This window comes from Garra rufa, chromosome 20 (genome assembly GCF_049309525.1).
Source record: "Garra rufa chromosome 20, GarRuf1.0, whole genome shotgun sequence".
NCBI classification, from domain to species: domain Eukaryota; kingdom Metazoa; phylum Chordata; class Actinopteri; order Cypriniformes; family Cyprinidae; genus Garra; species Garra rufa.
The window spans coordinates 12,313,097-12,332,999 of NC_133380.1; the positions used below are offsets into that span (position 1 = coordinate 12,313,097).

Genomic DNA, 19,903 nt, shown 5'->3' on the forward strand with positions numbered 1-19,903 from the left:
TGAACTCGTATCACATTATAACACCTGTCGTGTTTAAGACCAACAGCTTAAGAATCGGTTCCCTTTTGATAGGAGAGGCCTTGAGAGACTGTTATGAGCCATTCAAATAAGTAATTGGCCTGACCTGGACCTACTATTGACCATTAGTGTGTGTATACGAAAGCGAAAAAATCAATATAAAGAGTGACACATGATTGAGACAGGGCAACACAGACATTAACCTAAATAGAAAAGACATTCAGGACACAGGGTTGGTAGATCAGGGTTAGTGAGCAGCAATAATGCAGTTATTAGCAAAGAGAGAATAAAAAAGGAAAGCAAAGAGTGGAGAGAAAAGCTATTCCTCTCCCTTTTTTTAACTCTTGATTTTACCGTGGTTGCAGTCTTTCAGAACAGGTCTTTGTGGACTCGGATTGAGCACTTGTGTTGGTTGATCTGTGGAAATTAGGACACGGGACAAGACATGAACACACCTTTGGTCTCCAGATATTAGATTTTTACTTGCGTAAGGAAAGACATGACATTCTTTAAAGGAGACATTGGATGCAAAATTCCTTTTTACATGGTGTTTGCATATAAATGTGGACACAACCACTCTTTTTTAATGCCCAAAAAACCTAAAGTGTCTTAATTATCAAGCTATTTAGATTTTCTGAGCTATATGGCGTCATACTGCTCAAGACCCACCCACCAGTACTAACACAGTGACCCGTATTACCATATTTCTGCCCTCAGCCAGTTGTACGCTGTTCGCCATTTTCTCCATGCTCGAGCAGCTACAATAAGTTTCGTAAGCAACGCAGGTGTTTTGTATTTGAATGTAAAAGTGAACATAAGAGCCTTAATGTTCTTCCAACATCAGAGCCACTGAGGACACAAATGATTAGTTTTGTTTCTGATGGTATTGTGCCACCAAATACACAAAAAACAAAACAAAAGGGAGGGGTGGGGTGAGAGCAGCTCATTATCATTTAAAGAGTCTTGCACTGAAACGGCTCACTGTGAACAGAGCTGTTTTTGAAAAGGTAAAAAGGGTGGCTGTTTTACGTGACCATTGAGGAATTTTAACCAAAGTTGAAGACATTTCATGACATTTCACCCTAAATCATGCATCATACCAACTTGTGGAAAATGGCCATCCGGGGTCCCCTTTAAAAAGAAAAATGTTCAGATTTCTTGAAGCGTTTAACAGGTCTTTCTGATTCGACTGGTCAGTTTGTTGGACTCTCCTGATTTCTATTGAAGGTGGTCAGCTGCATTATACTCCACTGGTTCCTGTAATGCTAGGAAAGTGTCCTGATAGTAGGGGGCTGATTCTGTACTGATTTCTATAGAAAAAGGTTTTTAACAGGAGCTATAGACTGTAAATTGGGCACTTACAGAACAACAGACTAATGGTTTAATCCTAAAGAATCTGCTGGGTTGAAGATATAAGATATACAGTACATACATAATTCTGTTCAAAAGTGTTTTCAAACTTTTTTACTTTTTTGTAAAAAGAAATTAATATTTTTATTCAGCAAGGATGCATTAAATGTCTCAAGAGACTTTAATGTTACAAAACACTTCTATTTTAAATAAATGCTGTTTTTGAACTTTCTATTCATTAAAGAATCCTGAAAAAAGTTAATCATGGTTTCCACTAAACTATGTTTTCAACACTAATAATAATAAATCGTACTTTAGCACAAAATCAGCGTATTAGAATAATTTCTAAAGGACCATGTAACAATGAAGACTGGAGTAATGATGTTCAAAATTCAGCTTTACCACAAAATTGTACACTTTAAAACATACAGTTGAAGTCAAAAGTTTACATACACCTTGCAGAATCTGCAAAATGTTTCCCAAAATAAGAGGGACCGTACAAAATGCATCTTATATTTAATTTAGTACTGGCCTGAATAAGACATTTAACATAAAATATTTTTACATGTACTCCACAAGAGAAAATAATAGTTGAATTTATAAAAATGACCCTGTTCAAAAGTTTACATACATTTGATTCTTAATACTGTGTTGTTACCTGAATGATCCACAGCTGTTTTTTTGTTTGTTTGTTTTTTTTGGTGATAGTTGTTGAAGGCTGAAACACCCTGAAAAGTCAGGGGGTAAAAACTTTTGAAAGGAATGAAAATGTGTACATTTTAGTACTGCCCATGTTTCCCAGTAGACAAAATAAGTGAAATTTACCCTATTTATCTTCAAATTCAAAAAGCTTTTACTGCCTGGCCCTTAATGCATCGTTTTTTTTTTTTCTTCTGAAGCATCAGTGAGCGTTTCAACCTTCTGTAATAGTTGCATATGAGTCCCTCAGTTGTCCTAAGTGTGAAAAGATGGATTGTAAATCATACAGTCATTGTTGGAAAGGATTTAAATACACACAAAAAAAAAAATCAGAAAAAAAAAAACAAACCTAAAGAATTTTTATGAAAAACAGCAGGCAGTTTAACTGTTCAGGACAAACAAGGAACTCATGAACAACTATAAATAACAAAAAAAAAAAAAAAAAAAAAAATAGCTGTGGATAATTCAGGTAACAACACAGTATTAAGAATAAAGTGTAAGTAAACTTTTGAACAGTCATTTTTATCAATTCAACTATTATTTTCTCTTGTAGATTATATGTAAACATCCTTTATGTGACTAAGAACTAACTAGTACTAAGAAAAAATAATATGCATTTGTATAATCCCTCTTACTTTGGTAAAATAATTAACATTTTGCAGATTCTGCAAGGTGTATGTAAATTTTTGACTTCAACTGTATTGAAATGGAAAACCATTATTTTAAATTGTAATATTATTGCAGAATTGTACAGTTATTACTGTATTTTTGACCAAATACATGCATCCTTGGTAGGCATAAGAGACTTTCAAAAACATAAAAAGAACCCAGACTTTTGAAAAGAAAACTTTGAGTTTATGGTACGGCCGTCCTAACATACGCCACCCATCATCTGTCTGTAGCGGTCTGTTGTCAACAAACCTGAGCCTCTCTGCTGGATAGGACACATAACATGAAGAGCACAGAAGACACACTCTAGCTTATCTCACCCCTCACTGCGCTGAAGAAAGAGACTCTCAACCACTGGGTGCTTTAGGCTGCTACTATATATAAGGAAAAATACACAGTTATCCTTCCACTCTTTGCCGAGATACTGCTGTAAAGGGGTTTATTTTGTGATGATGATCGACTGACTGTACATTGTAGTGCTTATAGCACAGCTACTCAACCAACCAAAGATTTGAAAAACAGGCTGTCTGGAACAACAGTCAATTAGAAGCTTATACTGTATTTGAATGATGCCATAAATTGAAAAAAAGAGAGAAAGAGATTCAACAGATGTGAATGTAAGAGTGTGAGGAGACTCACCTCGAGGCCTGGGTGCTCTTTTCCTGCGGTCTCTGAAAGCAGCTCCAGACTGCAGCGCCTCCAGCAGACAATCCATCACACCGGTCTCATCGTTCTCTACAGGAGAGAGGAAGAAAGAAGAGAAAAACATTAGGATGCGGAGGGTCATTCCAGGCTCATAGCGTCACTTAAACCGACCTTAAGGGTCTCTGCAGGAATGTAAGGAAAAAACAACAACAAAAAAAAAAACACACACTGAAGCGGCCTTCTGTGGACAGTATATCACAGCACCGATTCGGACAATTTGAGAGGCAGACAGGCTCTTAAACTCCTCTATACATCTCCTCTCCACCTCTACACAAATCCACGGGTGTTTTGTAGCGTTTGGAGGGCCGGTCGTAAAAACAGCTGAGTGGTGCAGGCAGTTAACCTCAGGCCACAGGCTTTCACAGAGAGGGACTCTAGAGACACACGGAGGCCTGTGGGACCCACAGTAGGCACACCGCTCACGGTCACAAACACATCACGTGTGGGCTCGCATTGCTGCTTACACAAAACTTTACACACACACATGCAGTGACAGAGAATAAATCAGGTTGGCAGGAAAGTGTGCTTTTCAGCAGGTTTGGAGAAAAAGGCTTGTATGAGAGGACGTCTGTTGTGTGTTGAACCTGTGAGCGTGGGTAAGCATTACGGGCCTTGACACTATAACCTCCAAATATTAATCTTTACACTGACACAGCAAGTGCACACACGCAACACAACACAAAACAAATCAAAAAGCATGTGAGCGTGTGTGCTAACGCTGCAGAAGTGCCCACTTTTCCACCGATAGGTTGTGACACCTATCATCCGGGGCTGATTCTGAATTAAACCAGAACTGTTTACCGCATAACCTGACTGACATGATATTATTTCATGAAAGTTAGTTGCATGCTAGTCTACAGTCTAGAATATATACACTGTCGTTTCAAAGTTTAGGTTCAGTAAGATTTTTTTAAAGTCTTTTCTGCTTGTCAAGACTGCATTTATTTGATCAAAAATCCAGAAAAAAAAATGTAATATTATGAAACATTATTGCAATTTAAAATAGTGATTTTCTATTTTAATACACTTTAAAATACAATTTATTTCTGTGAGGCAAAGCTGAATTATTATATTACATGATCCTTCAGAAATCATCCTAATATGCCGATTTATTATCAATGTTGAATCAGTTGTCCTTCCTAATGTATTTGGGAAACTATGATACTTTTTTGGGGATTCTTTGATTGATAAAACTAATAAATAAAAATAGAACAATATACAGTACCGTTTAAAGTTTGGGGTCACTACATTTTTTTATTCTTTCTTCGTTTCAAAGAAATTAATATTTTTATTCAGCAAAGATGTGTTAAACTGATGAAAAGTTATAGTAATAAGACTGATATTGTTAGAATAGATTTCTATTTTGAATAAATTCTGTTCTTTTTCAGTTTTATTAAGTTAAATTAAATTTTAAAGTATATTGAGATAAAAATGGTTATTTTAAACTGGATTAATATTTTCATTTTTCCCCTGTATTTTTGATCAAATAAATGCAACTTTGATGGGCATAAGAGACTTCTTAAAAAAAAAAAAAAAAAAAAAAATCTTACTGATCCAAAACTTTCCCACAAATTTTTTTTTTCAGCATTTTTGTTTATTTAAACCCTTTACATTCCCATCTTTTCACACTCAGGACAACTGAGGGGCTTGCAATTATTACAGAAGGTTCAAACGCTCACTTTTGTTTCAGAAGGAACAAGATAAGGGGTGAAAACTTTTTGAGTTTGAAAATCAGGGTAAATGTAACTTATTTGTCTTCTGGGGAACATGTAAGTATCTTCTGTAGCTTCTGAAGGGCAGCACTAAATGAAAAATAGAATGATATTTAGGGAAAATAAGAAAAATGTACACATCCTTATTCTGTTCAAAAGTTTACACCCCTGGCTCTTAATGCATAGTTTTTTCCCTTCTGGAGAATCAGTGAGTGTTTGAACCTTCTGTAATAGTTGCAACTGAATCCCTCAGTTGTCCTCAGTGTGAAAAGATGGATATCAAAATACAGTCATTTTTGGAAAGAGTTCAAATACACAATAATACTGAAAAACCAAAGAATCTGTGGGACCTGAAGGATTTTTCTGAAGAACAGTGGGCAGTTTTCAGAGATCCCTCTCATTTTGGTAGATTCTGCACGGTGTATGTAAACTTTTGACTTCAACTGTATATATTATATATTATTATAAAAAAATAAATTATATTATTAAATAATAATTTACAGCATTATATTAAAAAAATCTGTACATACCAAATACAGGACATATGAAACAAAAGCAGTTGAAAGTAAGAGAAAGCTTCCTTTTTTGCAACATTCACACAATAGAACAAATCTTCCTCTATTCTATCTATAATTCAGCATTTACCTAAAATATAAAACAAACTCAAACACACAATTATAGGGCTTTAAAAAAGGCACTGTCTGAAGCGTCTTAGGAACTGTGCCATTGTCACGGGTGCGCTGCTCTCTGTAAAAAGCCAGGCTGACTCAGTCATACACCCATATAATATAGTGAGGCCATTTTCAATCAGCAACTATTGTCTGAGTAAGAGAGGGATGGAGAAAGAGAGAGAGTGAGTGCGAAAGTGAGAGAGAGAAAGTGAATAGTGGAGAACTGAAGAGAAGGTATAGCTCTTTTGTACAGAGTGTTGTCAGTAGTTCAGAAGAGGCTGCCGAACAACAATGAAAACTATCAGCGAAGAGAAAGCCCAGAACTGTTGACCTTTACTAGCCAAGCTTCAATTAGACATAAAGAGTGTGAGTCTGTGATAAAGTGTGTGTATGATAGACCAACCCACTTATCACCTCCCTCCCACAGTGCTGGAAATACTGTGCCTCGCTAAAATGTAAGCAATTATATTTCTAAAATAAACTTAAAACAAATTCCGAAAATTTTAAAGGACTAAAACTAAAACAGTACATATTGGCTTCACTGCGATTCTGGCATCATTTGATCCATTCTTCCAGGCAGATTTGCTCCAGGCTGTTAAATTTAGTAAGATGACACCTGAAACACCTGAACTGTCAAACAGTTCCATCTATTCTCAATTTTCAAGGCCATTATGGGACATTTTATGCTTTTGAGCATTCATCTGGTCTTGCATCTGGAACTGTTGTTTTGTTAAAAAAAACTGTTTGTTGAAAGACTTTTTGGCAGACCGAAACACATAATTTTGCACAATTTCCCTGCATTTTGCATCATCCACTCTTTCTACGGTTTTAACAACATATTGTTGGCCAATGCTAAATTTGTCACTTTGAAGCTAGAAATGCTTCTAAAATCTTTTCCGCATTCCCGCCTTTCCCCCATGTGCAACAATGTCAAGCCTTTTGGCAAACTCCAGAAGTGCTGTGACATGGTTCTTTTTGAACACTGCCCTCTTTTGTGTCACACTCCTGTATCGGCCAGTGTTGTCCAAGGCTCTTGATATGTTGTCTGGTGCACCTTCAGCTCCAGAACTCTGTAGCCCCTTCAAAGTGTTTGTTTGCCTCTCTGTAGCTTCCATCATAGGTCTCCTGCTTGTTTGTGCAGAAAATGTTGTGGAACAACCTTGTCTAGACAGTGCTTGGGTGGTTTGATATAGCTTCCGCCCACTGAGACAACCATACACTTGTATTATTTTCAATTGTTATGTACTCTTTTGACAATTTATGCATTTGTTTTACATTTGCTCTTTAGTCATTTTTTTCACCTGTATAATTTAATTCACAGGCTGAATAATGTTCCTATAACTGTGGGAGTTTTTGATTAAGAATATGTGCAAGTGATTTTAATGATTCACAGGTAGAGACCAATTATAAAGCAATCGTGTCCTCATTAGAGCAATTGTACTTCATCTGTGACTACGTTTACATGGACACCAGTAATCTAATTAATGACCTTATTCTGAATAAGACAATAATATGATTAAGCTGTTTACATGAGTTGCTTTTAGAATATTCCTTTCATGTTCCCGTTTTACATGTTATAGTGCATAGATCGATTAATGACACACATCATTACGTCCACACGCGACGCTATCAGTTCATCTTCGTTATAGACTTTTGGATGTTTGGGTTTTAATTTTACAAAAGCTTGAAGTGGCTCTGGACATACGCAACATTTTTTAGTTCAAATTTGCCGTGGTCGCATTTGTGCGAGTGCGTGCTGTGCTGCTCCAAAGCGTCTGATCCATACAGCGAGCGTTTCAGAGCCAGTCAGTTTTTAGGAGAAAAAAAAACACACGCAAGCACAGTTACCGAAAGCCAGTTTAGTTTTACTTTTTTTGTTTGTTTTCATTTTGAAAACCCTGTTATCTTTGCCGTTTACCTCACATTACGCTTTGGAGGCTTTCTTTTATTATTTTTTTTATTAATTATTTTGATTGCTCAGTGTTTGCGCGCCCTGTAATAAATTGTTTAGTCGACATATAACAGCATGTGATGGAGTACATGCCTCGTCTTATTAGTTTTTGTTAATAAATGCTATATAAGCTAGTTTTAATTTATTTTTGTTATGCTGTTTAATTAAAAATAACAAATCCATCTTTTAAGAATTTGTTTTAATCTTAAAATTGATAGGTGTAGCCTTATATATGCAAGCAAAACCAAGATCATGAATTCGAAAGTAAAAGTAAAAAGCATCCTAAGACATTCCAATAGCGGAAATCCCGTTCACAAAATTAAAATAAATACTTACAAATAATACTAATGAAAAAGGGGGTTGAATGTTAAAAACGTTTCCATAAAACTAAAAATTATGATAACAAACTAGGCTATTTATCAGCAATGAGCATTGATTAAGCCCATGTTGTAGCAAAAAATAAATAAATAAAAATGAAACCAAAGCGCGACCAACTGAGAGCGTTATGCCGCGTTCCAGTCCAGACAACCCGTTACCCGTGTTTTTCCAAACTTCTACCCGTGAAAGTGCACTGGAACGGCACTCAAACCCGTGAATTCCCACCCGTGAACTCGTACTAGATCGACGACGTACTCCCAGTTCCGAGTTCTGACGTGACATAGCCCGAGAAACAACAATAAAGCCTCTAGGGGTGCGGTTTTTAGTGGCACACGGTGGAAAAATAGAGTTTAGGACAATATAACGTTGCAATCAAATTATTAATACTATAAAAATAATAAATGCTTGGCGTGACTTGCCTGGAACGCTACAAAGTCCTGAGTCGTGGTTTGAACACGTGATTTACGAGCTCAAAAACCTGCCTGGAACGCAGCATTAGTGTGTATCCTGTCACAAAATGTGGTGAAAAGTCCTACACAAGGGGAATAGTCTGATTAAGGTGTGTACATGTATTCCATAATGCGACTAAAATAGGAATACTCCACCTGTCTTAATTCGATTTGTGTTTACTCAGATTATGACTTTAGTCGGATTAAATTAATCAAAAATATCAGTTTACATGGTTGCTTCTTAATCAGAGTATTGACTTAATCGCGTTAAAATCGGAATATTGTTGTCCATGTAAACGTACTCACTGTAACCGAAGAGTTTTTACAACCCAGGTACTGAATATTTATATAAACAGCATTACATAGTGGCATGGTAAAATCATTTGAAATTATTTTTAGAGTTTTAGTGCTTAGATTTGTTACACTGTTTGCTTTTGCAAAACTCCCCATTGTGGCTCTATGGTCTCATTGATGGTTCTTAGGGTGTTATTAGTAGTGTTATTTTTGTTAATAAAAACTATGATGAAAAATGTCCGTTGACAAGTTTTTTTTCTCATGACTAAAACGAGACAATGACGAGACTGTGTTTCAGACGATCTGAAACATCTTACAACATTTTATGACCAAAGCAATAATACAATGCGGATAAATCAGCTCTACAACTTAAGAGTGTATAAGCCTCGTCGCCTTAATCTGGCAACCCACGTGAGCATCAAGTCTGAGGGTGCGGGTGAAACAATATTTTGAGCTGTCAATATTACAAACTGCAAATTTAAATAAAGATTAACTTTATGTGAGTGTTAAATGATGGCAAAGGAAATTCAATTGTAAAAATTGGTGCATTGCATGTGATTGCATTGCATCTGCAATTAAATATACATCACTCACTAATATATGTGACCCTGTTAGGATAGGATAGGAGATACAACCATTTTAAAATCTGGAATCTGAGGGTGCTAAAAATCGCCTTTAAAGTTGTCCGAATTAAGTTCTTAGCAATGCATACTACTAATCAAATTCAGTTTTGATATATTTATGATGGAAAATTTACGAAATATCTTCATGGAACACAATTTTTACTTAATATCCTAATGATTTTTGGCATAAAAGAAAATTTGATAATTTTGACCCATACAATTGTATTGTTAGCTATTGTTACAAATATACCCATGTTACTTACGACTGGTTTTGTGGTCCAGGGCTACATATATCCAATATAAACACTACTGATAATTCAAAATCAGCCAAAAAACATATTTTGCCCATATTTTTCCCCCATAGTACATGCACACCTCTCCTCAACAACCTGCATGACTGCCATCATAATTTGTTTTTGGAGGAAGGGAAAAGTCAAAAATCACATATGCATGAACACAGGACAACACATACATGCAAAACCACAAACTCCGTCGCCCTCCACCTCTCCGCTGACAGCGGGCAGTGTGTGAGTGAGTGCTGAGCGAACGGGTTATTTTTTATTTTATTTTTTTTACTGCCAAGCAACAGGCCAAGAGCGAATGGCTGGAACTGAACCTGACCACGAGAAAATGAGGCGTGAATGTCAATCACTTATCTCAGTGTTCCAACACCATACTCTTCACCCACAGGACCCTGGGCTGCTGCAGCTGTCACGGCAATGCTTCAGAAACCAGAGCTCTCAGATAGACGGACGGACAGAAAGCCGCTAACGGACAGGTGTGAAAAGACATAAAGGTGCACGACCAGCAGGTAACTCTGTACTACAGAAAAGACAGTCGATAAGAGAGCCGAAAGAAAACAAGAGAGGAATACTTAAGGCTGAGAGGGGAGAAATAATGACTACTAACATGCTATTGAGTGGGGGCTTGAGGAAAGAGATGTAATCATGGAAAAGCAGATGAATGTCCGACTGCATTTGTGCATCATGTGTGTGTGTGTGTGTGTGTGTAAGAGACTCTTCGCTACACCCACATGCACACCTACTGTTCAATCAGACCTGACTAATTACATACAGCCTTGAACCAACACAATTTACAAGTAAGGGTCATGCTTAGAATATTTACTTCTTTCTGAGGAGGCAAGAAAATGAGAGTGAATATTGACTAGGATGAATGACATTAGCATGCAGTTTTCCTGTCGTCTTTTTTTCACAAGATAGGACCAGGTAGTCGGTTTGCAGGAGGGATGGCTAGACGTACGGACGGACGACGAGGGTGTGATTTAAGGGAAATGGAGAAAGAGAGAGCGAACCCGAAAGAGTGATAAGTGATAGGAGGTAGCCTGCTGGGACTCTGATGGAGGAGAGAGGGATGGAGGGTGGCTTTAATAAAGAGCTGAGTGAAGAAGAGAGAGGAGGTGTGAGAGGGAAGGATATGGTGTGATTTAGCCAGGAACGGAAAAGACGTTTGGCTTGATTGCTGTTGCCTCTCTTCTCGCTCTCCCTCTTTCATAAATACAAGAGAGAGTGAATAGAAGCACTCAAACTGGAGAAAGAAAGACAGAGAGAGAGCGATCGTTCCTCAAATACAACCCTATACATCTACATGTTACAGAAATCAATTCAAAACTAATTAGATAAATGAACAATAAATATTTTTGAAAACATTTAAGCATGTTTCCATTGGAGATTTTTAATAAAAGACAAAACACTACCTATTATAAATTCTTTCTCTATATTCACTGCCATTCAAAAGTTCAGGATCAGTAAGATTGTGTTCTGTTATGCACATCAAGGCTGTTATGCTCATCAAAAATACAGAAAAAGGGAACACTGTGAAATATTATTGCAATTTCTAATATTGGTTTCCTAATTTAACATACTCTATATGTTCATATGTTCCAATTTCCATGAGTACAAATTTTAATCTTTAAGCATATAACAATAGTCTAGTGAATTGTGTGCTTTTTATTTTATAGGAACAGTTTGGACACAACCCTTTTCTATTCTAACATGACAATGCCTCTGTGTATACAGCAAGGTTCAAATAGAAATGATTGATTCAGTCAGTGTGGAAGAACTTGACTGGTCTGCATAAAGCAAAGTCCTAATCCCAGCTGAACACCTCTGGTGTGACTTTAAATGCAGACCTTGAGCTAAAAACTCATCACCAAACACCAATAACTTGAACATATGGGTACAGTCATTTTAGACACTTCCAAAACTGGTGCAATAGAGATAGAAATACAATTTTTAAAAACAAATTATGTTTCCATCTTTGTTACCACAGTTTTGGAAGTGTCTTTTTCTGTTCTAAAGAACGGGGTGTCCCAATACTTATACTGATCGTTTAGAGCTATTTGAAGCTGCATTTAAACTGTGTTTTGGTTGTCCATAGTGCATGTATAAGTCATTGATGTTTGGCAATGAGATTTTGGCTCAAGGTCTGCATTTAAAGTCACACCAGAGGAGTTCAGCTGGGCTTAAGACTTGGCTTAATGCAGACCAATCTAGTTCTTTCACAATGACTGAAGAAATCATTTCTTTATAAATCTTGCCTTATACACAAAGGCATTGACATGTTAGAATACAAATGGTCCTTTCCAAACTGTTGCTATAAAATTAGAAGCGCACAATTCCCTAGAATATTATTACATGCTTAAACATTAAAAACACTAAACTAGTCAAACCTTTTCATTAGAAAGGGTGTCCCAATACTTTTGGCAATATACTGTACTTATACTGTATACAATATACTGTAATATACAATATACAATATACTGTAAGATGTAATTTACTTTTTTGGAACCTGTGATACATTTTTCTTTGAGTCTTTGGTGAATAAAAAGAGAGAACAGCAGTTACTCAAAATAGAATTCTTATCTATCAATATAAGTCTTTACTATAACTTTTTTTTATCAATTTAACACAACCTTAAAGTGTTAATTTTTTGAAAAAAAAAAAAAAAAAGAAAGAAAAGAAAGAAATAATGACTGACCCAAACATCTGAATAGTAGTGTATATTGCACAAAATTTTTATTTTGAATAAGCACCATTCTTTTTTACTTTTTTATTTATCAAAGAGTCCTTAAAAAAGTATCACAGATCCCAAAAATGTTAAGCAGCAAAACTGTTTTGTGAAAGATCATGTGACACCGAAGACCTAAATAATGACGCTGACAATTCAGCTTTGCTTCACAGGAATAATTTATATTTTAAAGTATATTAAAATAGAAAACAGTTATTTTAAATTGCAATAATATTTCACCAATTTTTTTTTTTTTTTTTTGTATTTTTGATCAAATAAATGCACCCTTGATGAGCTTGAAGGAACTTCTTAAAAAAAATTAAAAAAAAAACATTAAAAATCTTACGGATCCCACTTTTAAACAGAAAACTTAACTTTTGAACAGCACTGTATTGATATAATGAAAATGTAATTTTTGATGACAGAACGTCCTGATATGGTTTCAACCTATGAAACTGGCCTTCCGTGACGCCATCTGTGATGCTTTTCTTATGGAGGTCAAAGCAGTACGCTTCTGTCGAAGCCCTGCTGCTAGTAAAGTGAAAGGCCTTTAAATGCATTTGCTCTTAATCGCTACACAATCACAATTTATGAACACGTGCTATTATGGGCATAGAAGGTCTTTTAAAGGCCAATTCACAGCGGACCAGCAGACGCAGACAAACAGCAACGCACACATTTTGCCGGCGTGGTGTGAAATGGCCTTAAAGAAGAAGCTACGCCTCAGCCCTGCTCAAATTGATGATGTTCCATATAGATCACAGGAACATATGATATTCGCTGATCTGAGATCAAACAAATGTGTGTCAAGGAGCTGGACAGGTGCCTGCATGGGATGAGCTATAATGACAGAACATCAGAATCATTTCTGACGTATGCAGAGGCGCTCACAGTTCACGTCCGTTCTCTCTCGTGTTTGTCTGAAGAGGGTGAAAGAGAGATGACAAATAATGAAGACAGCAATTACCTCCCCTATAATCTTTCATCAACCCTCTTTTCTTGTTCTCATCTTTCACATCATATTTTCCTGAACAGATACAAAGAGCACATTTGCGCAGCCGTCTGTCTACCATGGCTTTGACAAAATGCCACCTGCTAATCTGATTTGTCAGGTGCATATTCTGATTATCAAACCTTTTCTGGAGCATAAAGGTCAAATATTTTTACTATTCTTGAAGAAAGGACGAAACGTCAGTGAAAGATAAAGGGAATATTGTTGGATCTCATGCATAAGTTCAGCAGGAGGTAATCTGAGGGCTAGAAGGTTCAATCTATTATAGAAACTCATGATTTGTGAACCTAGAGCCCTAGATTTGATTTTCAAAGAACACACAAAATGATAACATGAATACATTGAGATCACTTTGGATAAAAGCATCTGACTAATGTAATGAAGCCTTTGCAAATAAGTTTTTATTGAAGAACTGGGCAGCAACATCAATACCAGACCTGATAGGAACCCACAAAGGTGCTGTTATTCCTACACTCCTATATCATCACTGCAAAATTGCTTTTCTTACTTAGATTTTTTTGTCTTGTTTCCAGCCAAAATATCTAAAAATTCTTAAATCAATAAGGATTTTCTGGACGAGTAAACAAGTAAGTGCATAATCTGCCAACAGGGTAAGAAAAATAATCTTGTTTTCCATTTGAAATGGGATTTTTTTGCTTACCCCATTGGCAATTTATTTTGCTTGTTTTAAGCAAAAACTTACTTAATTTTAACTTGTTTTTTTTTCTAAAAACAAGAAAATAATTTTTAATTGTCTAGAAAATTCTTCTTAATTTAAAGGTGCCATAGAATGGAAAACTGAATTTACCTTGGCATAGTTAAATAATAACAGTTCAGTACATGGACATGACATACCAGTCTCAAACACCATCGTTTCCTCCTTCTTATATAAATCTAGTATTTGCAAAAGACAACCGAAAAATAGGTCAATTCCAACATAACACCGACTGTTACGAAACTTTCCTGGGATCGTTAATAGTTACGCCTCCAACATTTGCATCGCCCAATCATCACTAACGTCAGCACATCAGTAAAACAAGGCAAGCCACTGAAGGGACATGGTTGGCTTAATGCTAGCGCTAGCCTGTTACATTGCAATACATAGGATTTCACTTACCACATAAACAGAGAGATGACTGCGCTGATGATGGTGAATGATGGAGAAATAACTGCGCTGATGATGGCGAATGATTTACAGATCTGGAGAATCACTGACGAGCTGTTCAACTTGTGTGGTAAGAAGCACTCCCTCTGCATTGTAACTTTACACAGAGCACATGGATCACAGTAATGAGACTAAAATGTCGGCGATTCAAAACGGCAGATTAAACAAACCGCATATTAAAAGCGGCTAGAGCTCCGTAATTAAATATATATTTTTATCCATGTGCGAGCTATAGAGTTCAACAGCTCTGTGAAACAGCCAATCAGAGCAGAGCTCATTAATATTCATGAAGCTTCCAAATAAGGCAAAAACAGAGCATTTCATTCTAGGGACAAATCCTAGGGTTGTAAATGGACCTGTAAAACCATTTCTGGAGATTTTTTGCCCTTTCCTATGCCATATACCTTCTATGAAGATATCAGAGAACAATTTAAAATATTCTCTCAATGCATTCTATGGCACCTTTAAGAATTTTTAGATATTTTGGCTGGAAAAAAAGACAAAAAACCTAAGTAAGAAAAGCATTTTTTGCAGAGATCCGAATTGCTCACGTCTTTCATTCTACATTCAAAAAAAGAAATTAAGGTTTTTGAGAAAAACATTCCAGGATTTTTCTCCATATAGTGGATATTAAGGACCAAGATGCGTACATTTGAACTGTAACAGCTTATTGATTGGAAGGACATAAACTGGCATACATTTGTTGCACGTCTCATATGTTAAAAAAAAAATGTAAAAAAAATTAAATAACTACACTCGTAAAAATAAAGGTGCTTTAAAAGGTTCTTCACAGTGATTCCATAGAACAACAACCATTCAGTCAAAGGTTCTTTAAAGAAACATCTCTTTCTTACTTTTTATAATCTGAAGAACCTTCTTTCGACACAAAGAACCTTTTGTGAAACAGAAAGGTTCTTCAGATGTTAAAGGTTCTTTATGGAACCATTTAAACAAAAAAGGTTCTTCTATGGCATCGTGAAGCACCTTTATTTTTAAGAGTGTAGGAGTAAGAGAAGAGCATACATATGGATAACTTTGATGACGCAAAGGAGAACTCAATTCGGTCTAGTTTTCTAAGCACATATACTGAAGCAGCTTCTCTTACACAGCACCTGAGAACTCTTTCGTGTCTCACGAATGGAGAAATACACACAAAATGATGTTGAATTGTCCATTTCAATGAGTATTCACGTAAACACACTTGGTTACGTCTTAGCGTAAAAAGTTTGGAGAATATCGAACATGTATTGGTACGCTGCATCCATGCATTTGGTTTTAAAGGGATTGCAGCCTAATTTAGTTGATTTGGTCTGTTGCATTGATGTTAATCAATAAAGAATGCAAGAATAAAGAATGTGGTTGTTATTAAAAAAAAATCATAATTAGCCTATATATACAACCATTGGCATTTCATTGAAAAGACTGCCATGTTCTTGTTTCTTCATGAGAAGTGGTTTCATTTCATTTTAATATAAAGGCATGTTGCATGTCACAGCAGTTAAATCTGTGTCTATCATGATAAAACCTTAATATCAAACCTATACAATGAGTTTGGTAATTTTAGAGAAATACTTAATGCATTACACTGTAAATAAACCTATTCGACTTTGTCAACTAAAATCTTGTGATATTTAGTCGACTAAAACCGGACTAAACCAAAAACAATTCAGATGACTAAAACTAAATGGCATTTTAGACAAAAGTCTATGACTAAGACTAAATCAAGTACTACTGACCCAGTGTTTATAAATGAGTTTGTTTTGCCTTACCCTATCTTTTTGAACTTGAATACACAGACAGAACTAACCACATCCAACATGATTACATGAGTACAAAAATGAGCATGTGTGGTTAATTTTAACTAAGACCATTATTCCTTGACTGGGATCATGTAGAGCCCTTTGAAGCAGCATTGAAATTTGCAATTTGGACCTTCAACTTATTAATTCCCATTAAAGTCCACTTTACGAGAAAAATCCTGGGTTTTCCTCCAAAACCTTCATTTTTTTCGACTGAAGAAAGAAAGAACATCTTGGATGACATGGTGAGTAAATGATCAGATTTTTTTTATTCTTAAAGTGAACTAATCCTTTAATGTAAATCTGAGTTTGTATCAGCTTTACCTTTGCACTAGATAGCTCTACCAACTGAGAAATCTCTTTCTCATATAGCTTTATAATAATGGTTATGAAAGTGGAGGTTGAGCAGTTTTTTTTCCCCGTTCGGTGTGGAGATAAATTACTCATAGCTGCTCACATGCTGAGTGAAATTCTTCGAAGGCCTGTTAAATTCTAGTCTCTTTGTGAGGCTTGATTCCTTTTTAAATCTTTCGCTTAGCTTTCACCGCATATGTCTGTTTAAGTATACACTCTTTTCCATAGGCTGCAGGGTTCAGAGTCGGTTTCATCAGCTCGTTTCTGAGCTCCAGGGAGCTGGGAGCCCCCCTGTGGCTTCCTCCTGGAGGAAAAGACGATATCTGGGACAGAGTAGCCGGAACGCTGGGCTTTTACTGCGCTTGCTGGAATTAGGAAGAGCACGGGCGACTGTGTTTGCTCCGTGTCTGTGGATATGTGGCCTAATTCTGTTAGATGTCTGGTCTGTTGCTTTCAACAAGCACAGAGACCCTCCCCTCTCTCTAAAAACATGTTCATGTAGTTCCCTCTACTCCTCCAGTCTGGTCTTGAATCATCGCTCTCTCTCAGTGTGTGTGTGGCTCCAAAACATTTCAGAGGAAACTAGTGCACAGCTTCCTCTCCTGCTAACAGTGCCAAACCAATTTATTATATTTTTTCTCTCCGTCTCACATCCTACCACCCACCAAAGAGCGGCCCGCTTACGCTAACCCTAACACGTACAGAGCGTCGCCTCTTTCACCGGGGCGGTTCGGATTACCACGGCGCTTTAATTGACAGTCTCCGTGGAGACGAACAGGAGAAGTGGCAACGGTAACCTGGAAACACAAAAGAGCCTATTTGTGCTGTCTGACTTCAGACGGGAGACAGACATCATCAAAAACTGTGAGTGAGAGATAAAGAGAGAGAGGGAGAATTGTTATTATTTTTGAATAAAAACCAGCCGCTCGTTCTTTTTCAAAGCAGTGCACACACTGCGCTTAGTGCAGCCCCGTGTGTTAAAGAGCTGCACGCGCGCACATACAAACACTCGATCCACGCACACACACTCGCTGCCGGCACACGCGTGTGTCACATCAGAGCTCTGAGTGCAGGAAAGAAAAGAGAGATAAAGAGGAACATGATTAGAAACTAATTGGTGTGAAAGAGATTTGTGATAGAAAGCAGACGGGGGGAGAGGAAGCAGAGGATGGTCTCTCTTTGAAGGCGACATTCTCTGAGAAGCTCTTTGATGTCGCCCCTCAGTCTGCGGCTCCTGCTGCACCTGAGCCAGGACGAGTGCTAAAAAACACTATTTTCCTTGCCATTTAGGGCTGAACAATTCATCAAAAAATAACTGCAGCAACAAACTAATTGGTAACAACATTCCTTTTGGAACTACTCTTAAATATTCTATGTGCAACATGCTTTCTTTTTGCACCTGGTAATGGTTGTAATCAGTCAATCAATCAGTCTACTGTAAGTAGGGCTGTAGTCAAGACCACCTTTGTCGAGTCCAAGACAAGTCCAAGACCAGGACTAGTCGAGTCCAAGTCAAGACCGAGTCCAAAGAGGTTCGAGTCCAAGACAAGACCGAGTCCAAAAAAGTTCGAGTCCGAGTCAAGACCGAGTCCAGGACAGGAAAAAAAGCCGTATGCATGACATCATCAAGACAATCATTTTGGGTTATTATTTGTTGATCTAAAAGCAAAAACAGTGTCACAACTAGACTTGTAGTCAAGACCGCCTAAACCGAGACCAAGACACTACCAAGACCAGAAGGGATCGAGACCAAGACAAGACCAAGACCAAGACCAAGACCAAGACAGACCATGTCAAGACCAAGACCAAGTCGAGACCAAGACCGATACCAAGTCGAGACCGGAGAAAAAAAAAACAGACTAGTGTTGAAGCCGAGGTTAAATTAGTTTAGCTTTTTAAAATTTGTTTTATTTTGGTATAGTTTTCAAATTTTCAGTAAAATTTAGTTTAGTTTTTATTAGTTTCATTAACATTTTTTTTAGTTTTAGTTTAGTTTCTATTTTGTGAACACATTTCTATTTAGTTTTTATATAGTTTAGTTTCAGTTTTAGTTTTTTTGAGATTAAATAGAGATCACAATTTCCTCACAATTCTAAACTAAGCAAAATAATGTGAGACAAAATATTAATTGCTTCAGTCTATTTAAAAGTGTTTAATTCATTTTAATGAATTCTTAATAATTTAATACATAATATTTATATTTAAAATAGAATATGTTTAACACACCGATTTTTTATATTACATTTATGAAAAAGTGGTTTGAATGAATAAATGACATGCTCACAAAAACATCACTGGATGAATCTGCATTTTTGAATCAATCTCTATTCGTTGACAAATACATTTTTTAACAGTTGTTTCCATCTAGTGGCGAAACAATGCAATCGACACAAACATTATTTGAAGCGCCAATTACTTTCAAAAGATGACGTGCTCTGTTTTAATTTCTACCATAGACATCACATCAGTGTTTATATCCAAACTATGACCTTTAATCATAATATTGCTGTGATAATATGAATGACTGGGTAACAACACCCATGATTTTTAAGTATAGACATTCCCCTTGATATCATATAATCTATTAATCTAAAGAAAACAGAATGATGACATATGGTGATACCTCATAATAGCAGTGTTAGAACTGATATACAAACACCAACCCACTACTATTACCAATGCTCGGTACTAGTACTGAGCATTTAAGCAACTAAATAGGCTTTATGCCGAACGTCACATGACCAACCCCGGAAAACAGGTCTCATTGCTTCCGCTTGTCGGAGAACGTGTTAATAGCCGTAATAAATAATGGCGATATCGACGGACTTTTAAGGTAATCAGTTAAACAAGCCAGCTGTTTATTGTGGACGTTTCATTCGATATTTATATATAAATGTTAGTGAAAAGAATAAAAATTTAAAACTTTTATATATCAATCCACATATGTGATGGACATTGGTTATGATCATTTTTAGTGTCTACTTTGAATGAATCTTGAGTAAATCATGTTCACATTTAAAGAGGGAT

The 19,903-nt window shown here is 36.5% G+C and overlaps 1 protein-coding gene across 1 annotated transcript in view; it reads right to left on the reverse strand.

The window, feature by feature from the left end:
• The window catches only part of diaph3 (diaphanous-related formin 3), a 491,335-nt gene that overhangs the window by 178,084 nt on the left and 293,348 nt on the right, over positions 1–19,903 (reverse strand). Inside the window, exons 27-28 of the mRNA XM_073825458.1 lie at positions 3,376–3,471; positions 373–435 (exon numbers count right to left, since the gene is read on the reverse strand). Of these exons, the coding sequence (XP_073681559.1) occupies positions 373–435; positions 3,376–3,471 (159 nt within the window). The remainder of the gene's footprint in view (positions 1–372; positions 436–3,375; positions 3,472–19,903) is intronic.